The sequence below is a fragment of the Mastigoproctus giganteus genome, chromosome 13, assembly GCF_048544385.1.
Source record: "Mastigoproctus giganteus isolate SK-2022 chromosome 13, ASM4854438v1, whole genome shotgun sequence".
Taxonomy (NCBI): Eukaryota; Metazoa; Arthropoda; class Arachnida; order Uropygi; family Thelyphonidae; genus Mastigoproctus; species Mastigoproctus giganteus.
The window spans coordinates 174509961-174522033 of NC_143587.1; the positions used below are offsets into that span (position 1 = coordinate 174509961).

Below are 12073 nucleotides of genomic sequence, written 5' to 3' on the forward strand. Positions count from 1 at the left end.
CGGAGCTGATGTTACCACTGCAAACCAACCTTAGTAATCTAACTAAAGAAAACCAACACTTAAGATTCCAAAACCAAGTAATTTTTGACAAACTAAATGACGTAGAAACACAACTGCATGACTTCAAACAATTTGTTAGTGAAATGAGAATTCCAACAAGTCAACATTCACTAATAGAACCAATATTAAACCATCCTTACCCCAACGAACCTCAAGAGCCCACTCTGGATAGTATGCCTGCTACCACTGAGATTCCACTCCATGTGAAAGAAGGAGAGAATGCAAACGAATGTGCTGAACTTCAGAAAAAGACAAAAACATGCCAACAACAACTCGCTAAACAAAATTCCTACTTCACTAGGCTGCCATGGCCATGAAGACTTGATACACCAGGTTCCCCAGCAGTGACTGAAGCATCATGTACAAGAGGAATCATAGTCCCCACCAAGACCTCTGTAAGCCCTAAAACAAGCATAAAGGATTCGACTTTAATTGAGTATCCCACATTTGCGGAGACAGTCCAAATTCCCGTAGTCAAAAACCAAAGTAAAAAATTTAAGCATGTCCCATCTTAACCTAATCTCTCTCAGCAAACTACTAATGTATCAGTTGATACGAACCTCCCATTGATTACTCAAGCAAGAAGACTAGCAGACATATCAGCTGTTCGCACCAGAGAAAGGATCTTCGTATCCAGACTGGGCACTGAGACAAGAACAGAGAGTACTAAAAGTCTCTTTTTGATGGAATATGGGTTTGAAGTGGACGTAAAGAAATTAAGAACCAAACACCCATGCTATGCCTCCTTCCTAGTGATATGCACATCTAACCATCTAACGAGACTAATACTGTCATGAATCAGAAAACTGGCCTCCAGGAACACTGGTTAAGCCTTTTAAAGAAAGACGCCCCGTGAGGGAGCACAGGCAAAACTCACAATCTAATCCAACGTAGTAACTAATGGCTAGTTTGGAGACTGAATCAAAAACTATGCAATTGCGATATTTCCTACAAAATGTCAGGAGTTTATCAAACAAGCTCCACTCACTCCAATCTCTTAGAGAAACTGATCTCATCTGAAGACCTGGCTGACAAATGAGCGACAAATTGATATATTTCTTAAAACTACACTTACAAAGGTATTGGAAACAGTAGAGGTATGGGAAGAGGAGGGGCGTCCAAATATTCTTTCCATTCCAGTGGCAGTCTAACAACTTTGAAGCTTTGTGTGTAGCACTGGTGAATCGACAAGTGAAAATACAACTCTGTTTGGTTTACCTCCCTCCTGACCATTCTGAAGTTACATGGATTGAACTCCAGACCTGGTTAGTAACAAGCCTAGTCCCTACCCAACAACAAACCATTGTAGGTGGAGACTTCAATATGCCAGTACCAAGACATGTAAAAGCTCTACAAGACTTAATGTTAACCTTGAATTCTTTATAGACCTTAGGAGACATCACACCGCCAACGAGAAAAGGGTCAAGCTTTATACCTAGTATTCCACAACTTCCCCAACTGTAATAACATACCCAACCCTTTCACATTCTCATCAGATCACTCACCTATCATCTGTACCTTCTCCATACCAATGTTATCGGGAAAGGAAATTAGAAATTACTATTCAGATACCCAATCTGATCTAATTTTTTCTCCAAAATTCCTGAAACCTGATATAGTTATCAACCATCTCTTCACCATTAATTGGGATAATTTATCTTCACAATCTGTTGAAGCAATCCAGACCCTAGCCGAGCAGTTGAGACATATCGCCACGATCGGACTGCCTAAACAAGTCAGAATTACTGAGGGAGCCCAGCGGTGGTTCCCTCAATCGCTTAAAAGTAAGCAGAGGGCATATAAAAAATGGTTAAAATCAAGAAGCAGTACAGACCACGAAACATTTAAGAGAGAGAGAAGAGCACATCAACAGTATATATTATCCCAAATTACAAAAACCCGGAGAATTTTCCCAAAGCACAACCATCTAAACATGGATGAAAAGCTATTTGAGGAGTGGATTCACATATCTTTCGATCATCAAGATGTGACCACTGAAGTTTCAACCTTACCTAGTGTAAACTAGAACACTCTTTCTGCCATGGATGATGTTATAATCACTAAGCAGCAGCTCACTGATGTGATAAATGGCCTGCCCAACAAAGCTACTAAGGGCCCTGACGGTATACCAATATTTATAGTTAAGGTGTGCTCTGTGTACATTGTGGATCTTCTCTTAAACATCTTCCAGAAGATTCTAAAGACAGGCACCATACCAGAAATCTTATGTCAAACCAGTCCCTAAAATTTGAAATCCCAAGATTCCTAAGGACTTCCATCCAATCTCAACGATTGGACGGAAGTCCTCAGAGCCCAACTGGACATAACCTTCTTTGATACTGTCTCCATTCCTACTCTTATAGGCATCTTAATAGAATATTTCAAAGTATCTAACCAAATTGTCAGCATTCTGAAGTCCTTACTACAGCAGAGACACTTAATTATAGCCAACGGAACTCACCAGAAAACAACCTATGCAACGAGGGGGGTACCTAATAGGTGGGGTGATGTCGACAACCCTCTTTGCAATCATACTTGAACCATTCCTCGCAAAAAATTCAAATTTTAGTTCCTTTGCTGATGGTCTAAAATTCTTTATCAATTCAAAAGACCCCAAACAAATACAAAAAATTAATAATGAAACCTCCAAGCAAATTCAACAGTTAATTGACTTTTTACAGTGAGCTGGACTCCAACTCAACAATGCCAAGTCAGCCCACATGACAATCACGAAGAGGAAGGTGAAGAATGACATTCGAGTTACAGTTATTGGTGAGTCAGTCCCCAAGGTTTCATCTCATACTGACCTGGGACTAACGTGGGATGAAGACTTAAATTTCAAGGAACACTTCCTAAAGGCAAAGAAGACGACCTATGCTGCTTTCTGGGCTATCCACCAGGAGCTCACAGGCTGTCACAACACCAAACTAATTGGACAATACATTAATAGATGTCTCACACCCATACCACTATATGCCTCAGAAATCTGGTCCTCTGTATCTACCTCTCGATGTAATAAATTTCTGTCAATGGAATATTGGATTCTGCGTTGGCTGAACCGTCTGGGAGGGAACCCCTTCACCATCTCGAAATCCATAGTCAACCTAGGCATGACCCGGAAGCTCACTGTCCTCAAAAAAAAAAAAAAAAATCTGTCAATGCTCACCAAGCTGCTAACTTGCCATTTTGATACCCCATCACAATAGAAGATATCATCGTACTAACAAGAGGAAGAAATAGAAGTCATCACCCACTTAGGATAAAGCTATCAAACTTGGACTCCCTAAAAGGAATGTTCCCATGTAACACCACTGAACACTTCAACACCCTCTCCATTGATCCGGTAAAGTTTGAAGTCAATAAAACCTACACCAAATTATAGACCAAATCTGGACTAAATCACCAGGATTGCTGTGAAAATTGAGCAGTTTTTATTAGAAGTTTGATGATATGAACAATTAAATGAATAATATAATGAATATAAATAAATCTGTTATGCTAGTTGCTGATAAAGAAACCAACCTGTGTGTTTAACTCTTCAATTATCAAGATCTATGTTATTTCAAAGTGAATACAATTAAGCAAATGTATATATCTATTTAATAGTTATTATTATTGAATAATTATATTGTAAAGATCTGAAAATTTGTTCAAAAGTGTATAATGTATATTTTAAAATTTCTGTACACCCTCCTAGCCCACTTGCTGTACAGGGGGTGTGAACCTTATGTTAATAAACTGATAGTAAGTAAGTAAATATTGCTCCAGGGATATGCAGTGGTCATTCCCTGACCTTTCTGCATCCTCCATATTTGGTGGTCACGGGCTTGAACCCCGGTCTAATCAAGAAGCATGTGCTACGCACTGCTGCTCCTGCTCACCTGGCTATGGAGGCGCCCTTTAATGAATGATAACAAAATTGCTAGTGTAAAAGTAATTAGTCTGATTATTCTTTTCACTTTTTTTTCTGAACTACACCAAAACATTAATTTCATTTAAAAAAATAAGGAGGCATAAATATAAATAAACTCTTACATGTGTTGTTTTTTTATAATAATCTGTTTTATGGATATCCCTTGCCAAACCAAAATCAGCTATTTTCATGACATGATCTTCCATTACCAGTACATTTCGGGCTGCCAGATCACGATGTACACACTGTAAATGTTTAAATTAAACAAGACATTTAATTATGAAGTTAATCTTTTGAAGAAAACTATAGGATATAATTTAATAATGTCAAACTCATAATACCATTTAATGAAATTTTGTTTCTTATAAAAAAGATAATTCTATACAAATGAACAAAATAAGATTTATCCCTCAGGGTTAAATCTTATTAGCAGAGGCAGTTCCACAAAAACAATCCCTATACAGTTATATATTGTGGAAAGATAATGATAAAATAGAGTAAAAACTTAGTCATTTCTAATGTTTATATCTCATATTGTGAATGCCTTCTTTGTGAATAACAAAAATGATGCCATTTCACCTACTTTGATGATTTACTATGAACTAACATGATGCTATGCACTAACTTGTTCGATTAGTAAATTTTCCACTTTCAGCCTAAAACCTTATGTCTTTTACTGTTCACAAAATGAGATATGCCAGATGATGTGCAACAGTAAAAGACTTATAAAGGTTTTAGGGCTGAAAGCAGAAAATTTACTAATCAAACAAGGCACATCATCTGGCATCTCTCATTTTGTGGAGTTACACTTCATAACTGGGTTGTCACATTGTACCCACCTACCTACATACCTACCCACCCACTGATCAGAGACCAAAAACTCTTGAAATGGTGCTGTCTGGGTGGTAGTATCCACCGAGAATAAGTAACATTAGTCTTCTCCACTGGCGAAACATTGCTTATTTGATGTAGTGCAATATCAGGGCAACTTGTTGTAAAGGCATTCACAAGATGAGATACAACAAAAATGATACCATTTCACCAACTCTGATTTACTGTGAATTAACATGATGCTACGCACTAACTTATTCAGTCATGTTCTATTTTATAGTTTGCTTTCTCATTTTATCAGTGATTGCATTCTCTGGAACAGATAGGGTAATTTTTTTTTTGGCAGTTTGTGCATTTTCATTTGGGAGGTGTTGCATTCCTGAGAGTTCTCATCTAGTGATCTGTATTTGGCACAAATAGGGGTTCTCCTATACATTGTTTGGAGTGCCAAAATTTCTAGCATCTAACATTGTAGGAGGATTTAGAATGTATGGCCTGATACTGCATACTAGATATGAAGTATTAGGCCATGCATTTGACTTTAACAAATGCAGGGTGCCTAACACACGTTGAAAGCGATTATTAATAGAGATTCTTGTGGAGATTTTTAGTAGAGATTCTTGACCTCAGAAGTTCCTTGTTCTGATCTCTCATGTAGCATCTCATCTTCAGAAACATAAAGGAAGCTTGAGCTTACCCCCATTTCAGATATTTATGGAGGGTTTACTATGACTGGAAGGTGCTCCAAAGCAGTTAACTTTCATTTGATGTTTATAGTATCTTGAATTAGTGGTTTCTACAAGTAAATCCCCTGACCTGAGTCAATTAACCATCTTGGGTGATTCTACTTACTGCCATTTCATCGTTGGAGAAATATTACGAGTCTGTGTAATTTTATCAGTTTTTTTATGTTTGGCTGGGAAAATACTAACTTTCATATGTTAGCATCCAATTATGTTTGGATCTGATAAATCAGATCCAAACATAATTGGCTTTAGAGGCTTTGTTAGTTTTAGAGGAGTCAGTTTGTCGCATTTTATCTTATCACCCAGACCAAGAGATGATTAGCAATGAAATATGAGAGAGAGAGAGAGAGAGAGAGAGAGAGAGAGAGAGAGAGAGAGAGATGGGGGATGACTTTTTCCTTTATAATCTATAAATTAGAATGTAAAGTGATTTCTTTACTGAGGCTTATTTAATCATGTTTTAATGTAACTTGAAACACAGAAAATTTATCACTAAGATAAAGCCAAAATTCACTGGATAAGTTACTTGGAACTCAGATATGGATGGGTGTGATCAAATTTCCATGCAGAAGAAAACCAAAGAGAATAAGAAAGTTTAAACAATAGTGACACTAAACAAGAGCAAAATCAGAAGCACAGATCTATAGAGAAAGTGGAGTAATCACATCAGCACCTGAGTTTTATTGGCATCAATATTTTACAGAATTGTTCTTATGTCCTTCTATTGGAAGACCATTTAGTGGAGTTTAAGAACAAATGACCATGTTAGAAGAAAAGCTGGATAAAGCTGAGTTAGCCAATAGCCTTGGCCAGAACCAGAAGACTACGACACTGTGTAGACACGAAAAGTTTTCTACTCTTAGCCTGAAATCAAATAAATTCAAAAAAGAGTTTGAAATGGATAATAATCATTTTACCACTCCTGCTAGTATTCGAGTTAGTACAAAACGAAGCTTGGGATTTGGATACAAGCAAATTATGATATGTCACATTATTATCTTGAATATGCTGATTGGAAAACTAAGGTTTAGATAAGGAACAAGAATTTATGGAGAAATGAAATGAGTTTCATTCAACAAGAATGAAATTCTTTATTTTTCGAACATTACAAACTTATTTAAAATAGTAATCCAACCAAAGAAAGGAGGAAAAGAAATCATGCAGATTATCTGACTTGGGATTCTTTTATGAGGATGAGAATGGCTGAGAGAGAGAGAGAGACTCGGGGGAAGCTACTATGTACAATGAAGGACTGTTGCTGAGGAAAATAACAAGAGTGTTAGGCACGTGGTTGCAAACTTTTCTAGTATAAATACCAAGAATGGCTAGTGATGAAAAACAGCAACTTATACACCATTAAAAAAAGAAAAGAGAGGGGGGGGGGGGAATTCCAATATCACCGGTCCATATCCTCTAAGAATTTTCCTCTTTCAAATTTATTCAAATGACCCACTTCCAACAACAATGAATGGAAATTTGTTCCAACAATCACCACTTCCTGAGCGAAGGCAAACTTCCTCAATTTGAATTTATTAATAGTGGCAAATGATGCAAGAAAGCAAGCTCATAACAACATCAGCTATAAAAAAAAATCCCACATCAAATGTCCATCCACAGTACTTCCTTGAATTAATTTAAGCTAATTTGCTTGTATCCAATTCCACATCTCAATCAATCACCTTACACATGTCTAGGCTCCATTTTTAGAACTAAAGCCTTTCTAGGTAAGAGCACCCTTTTTGTTCCCTTCACCAATCTGGTTGCCCTTCTCAATCAATGGTGTCAATCTGCATCCACTCCAGCAGATTGACACCCTTCATAAAGCAAGGCTTCCAGACCTGTATACAGTACTCAAGATGAGGCTTAACCATGGCCTTATACAAAGGGATAATCACCTTATCCCTGCTAGCAAAGTTTCTGTATATGATTGACAAAACCAAATTCTGTATATGATTGACAAAACCAAATGAGCTGTCTTGCAGCATAACTTCACTGCTCAGAGAATTTCATGTATGACTGCACAATTATTCCAAGGTCTTTTTCATTCTTTAATTATCCTGAGTGTAGTACCACCCAGTTGACAAATAGCAACTAGGGTTACTGCTACCCATGTGTAGTACCTTGGCATTTGTAAATGCCAAGGTACTACACATGGGTAGCAGTAATGTAATGTTTCAGCCCAACTGTAATGTTTCAGCCCATCGACCCACTTTTCCTAGCTCTTGTAGCAATAGTCTACTCTGAGACTGTCATTAACCACCATGCTAAACTTTGTACCACCTGCAAACAGACATTAAGTCTGATAAACCATCAATATCATTGATAAATATTGAAATAATAATGGACTCAGCACAGAACCATGGGGACTCCACTAATAACATTAATCCACAAAGAGCAATTCCCACTGATAACCGCTCTCTGCCTTCTTCCACTTAACTATCCATTTATCGACAACAATTTCTCCTCTACTTTCCTTTAGGTTATCACACACCCATTTAGCTCCTTGTTAAAAATTGATAAACTTCTGGCATTCCCTTCCCTTCCCTAAAGAATTCCTCAGGTGTGTGCAAAATACCTATTCGATTTGTCTGCAACCTGAGCAGGATCATCAATACCCATAGACATCATGTTAACTAACAGACATCAAGTGACCCAATTTAACCCCTTCCTTCTACTGTTAATATAAGCATAGAAGTCTTTGCTGTGAAAATACAAACAGATAGAGTTATTGAATTTATAAATAAACAACTGCAATGGCTTCCTAAGGATTCTGTAAAAGTCATCGGTATAACACAGAGAATATAGAAAGCAAAGCTCAAATAGTGGAATGATTAAATATAACTCTGAAAACAAAAATGTGGAAATACTTTACAGCTAACAACAAAAGTGGACAGATGTATTAGACAAGCTAATTTCAAATTATAATACCTCTTATCATAGATCTATTAGAATGAAACCTATTAAAGCAAGTAAAAATTAAAAGTAAGAAATATAAAACATAAAAGTAACAAACAAAAAAAAAAAATGTTTGTTACTAGGCGATTTTCACTTGTATTCCTGCTTACTCTTCCTCACTCACAAGGAACCAGCAGTAATCCCCCATCATTACAGGATCCCAGTAACCTCGGTACCGCTTTTCCATCGTGGAAATATCTTGATGAAACCACTCCCCTTGTTCATCACTCATATCTTTCCTATTACCCAAAAAACCATGTACTACTGCCTTAAATGATTGCCAAAGATGGTTCACACCAAACCATAGCAACTGAAAAAAGGTAACACTGAGTTTGCCATGTAACCACTTCCTAAGTTTTGTCGTACAGATAATACAGAATTTGTGAGGCAGCCAAGGATCACAAGTGTTATCACCATATTCAAGTTTCATGACATTATAATGAAAGATATAAATTAACAGCTTAGATATATCAAAAACCCATACACTGACATAAATATGTTTATCTAAATTTAATGTTTTCTTTATATGAACAGCAAATTCTCATTAAATACCTTTTGTTTCTTAAATTTAGATTTAACTATTAATTTTTTTAACTTTATTTCCATCACAACATAATTTAACATCAACTTGTTTATAATCTCCAATTAAAAGATTTTCGTAATGATGATGATCATCATCATCAGCCATTTTCAATCCATTGCAGGATGAAGGCCTCTCCAGCAACTTTCTAGCTCCTTCTGTTACGTGCAATGGCCATGCAGTTACTGATTATGAACTCTTGAATTTCATCTGTCCATTTCTGTTGTCCGGGTTTTCTTTTAGCTCCTCTTGGGGTGCCATTCTGTTATCTTCTTAGTCCACCTGTCATCATGTCTTCGAGCTGTGTCCTGTCAAAGTCCATTTCAGTTGTTTAGTTTTGATAAGAATGTCCTTTACTTGAGTTTGCTGCCTAATCCACGTGTTTCCCTTATAATCCAGCCGTCTGAATCCGAATATTATTCGTTCCATTCTTTGCTGTGTAGTTTTCAGCTTCTCTTCAATTCTTTTGGTGGGTGGCAAAGTTTCACTTCCATAAGTCAGTGGGGAGTATACATGGTTCAGAAATATAGGGATATTGCTGCTCAGTATGTAACTATATTTCCTGAATGCTATCCATTTGAAATTTATTCTTCTCTTGACTTCCAGGACATTTATTATTATTACAGCTAATGACTTGTCCAAGATAAGTATATGAATCCAAATTGTCAATTTCTGCTCCTTCAATGATTATATCCCTTTCTGTGGCATACTTGTTCATCATTACTTTTGTTTAGCCATATTCATCTTTAGTCCAAAGTACTTACTGATTCTGCATAACTGATTAAGATTTTGTTCTAATTCTTTGGGATCATGATTTATGTTCACTATATCATCTGCAAATTGTAAATGGTTTAGGTACTCTCCATTCACATTGACTCCTTTCTACAACCAGTCTAATCTGAAATCTTCAAGGGAAGCAGTAAACAACTTTGGATATATTGTCTCTCCTAGTTGAACTCCTTTCTCAATTTTAAATTTGCTACAGTCTTTGTATAGTCTAATAAAGGAGGTAGCATTCTCATATTTTTTTTTCAAAATCAACGTGTGGGGTGTCTATGCCTTGTCTTTCCAGTGTCCAAAACACTGCCTTATGCCATATGGAGTCAAATGCCTTTTCATAATCCACAAATGCCAGGTGCCACCAAACATAATGGTGTTTTATATTTATTTGCTTTTTCCATTAGCCACGATATTAAGTGAAGGTGATCCATCGTTAAGAATCATATTTGATCCATAGCTGAAAATTTTCATGATATGGAGAGAAAATAATTGTTACCATATCTGATGACAATAAAAATACTTCAAGTATTTCCACCAAACAGATTTAAAAAAGAAATAACCAAGGAAAATATATTTCTTCAATTAATAATAATAAAAAATTAAATTAAATTATAAAGGTGCAAATGACATGGGAAAAATAAATCAGTTCTTATGATTGATTTTGAAAATAGTTAAATATTAATTCATAAATGTACTACTTTTAATATTAGACGATTTTAGTCACTTGGATGGAATCTACCTTATTTTGTTAAAAATGTATGCATATATTTAATTTTTAGTTTTCAGTAGTTTATTTTTTGAAAATGAATATTTTTAAGGGGAGAGTTTCTTACAGATGTCTCCATTTTTAAATACTACTGTCTATTGACGATTTATTAAACAATATCCTGTAGCGATGGTGTTCATAACCCTATGGTATAAGGTAATTATAAGACAGTAATTTGAATACTGTGTTGAGGTATGGAGACTTCCTATGTAAAAAAGACATTGAGCAAATACGGGAAACTTAGGGCAACCATATGAGTCAAGACTTTGATTATGTGAACTACACAGCTTGGCAGTCTCAGAGGACACCTGATCAAGGTTTATAAGGTTCTGAGAGTGATTAGAAAAATAAACAAAAGTGGAATTTTCACTGTTATAAAGAATTCCAGAACTAGGGGCCATAAATGGGATATGGGAGCTGGCTAAGTGGAATTTTATTTAATTTGAAAGCTATTGTTTTTCTCTAACTTTTGATATAAATTTAGTAGTGTAGTAGTTTTTTTTTCATTTTCTAATTAATTTGGTGTACTTATTTTTTACTTGGTTTTGTAATCGCATAAAACACCACAGTCAACTTTTGCCACCATTGTTTATCATACTGATGTAGATACTGGAGGTTTCTATGTGACTTGTAGCAGCGTTATCAATATCAGCAGAAAATTATAAACTATAATTAATAGCACTGCTCTACATGTTTTAAATATTTAATTTTATCAGGTAGTCCGCAATGTATGACACCAATATTTGTAGAGTTTTTAGAATCGGTAATTTAGGGTAGACATAGTATTGCGAATGGCTCATATGAAAGTTTGAATCATGTAGGTTGGCAATAGGTAGTTAAATTTATTATCTATCATAACTACTTAGAATTTACAAATGTAACAATCTAACTTAATACATATAACTTAAATTTGATAGATACGGAATTAATATAATGTAAACTCCGTAGGAGATACAAAATAGATATACCATAAGCTCAATACTGAAATATATATAACTGATATTAAATATAAATCAAAATTAATGCCAGTAGCATGGCAAAACTGTTGTTCAAAAAATAATAAATTAAACATAATAATTAATGAACAGGGAGGGAGAAGAAAAGGTAAGACTAAAAATTGTAGCAGAAAATCTCCAAATAAATTAAGAAAATCCATTTCAATTTTAATTTTTTTTAAAATCCAATTTTAAAATTTAGAGCCAATTACATAAGAATTTACGGCACCCATCTCGTAAGGTGCCAGTTCCGAATTAAGTGAAATATCACAAATAGACTAAACTAACTGCAATAAAATAAAATAAAACCAAAATAACAAAAACAGATTGACCATTATGCACCATATCAACAGAGGACCACAAGGCCAATAATGGTCAGGGAATCGTTGCATTTCAATTGCTAGACAAATCGTAGCAAAAGCGAACCGATCAAAGGATCAGACGCAT

At 35.5% G+C, this 12073-nt stretch overlaps 1 protein-coding gene across 1 annotated transcript in view; it reads right to left on the bottom strand.

Moving 5' to 3' along the window:
• The window catches only part of LOC150076622 (fibroblast growth factor receptor 1-like), a 457312-nt gene that overhangs the window by 117248 nt on the left and 327991 nt on the right, over positions 1-12073 (bottom strand). Inside the window, exon 11 of the mRNA XM_090387392.1 lies at positions 4096-4218. Coding sequence (XP_090243518.1) covers positions 4096-4218 — 123 coding nt within the window. The remainder of the gene's footprint in view (positions 1-4095; positions 4219-12073) is intronic.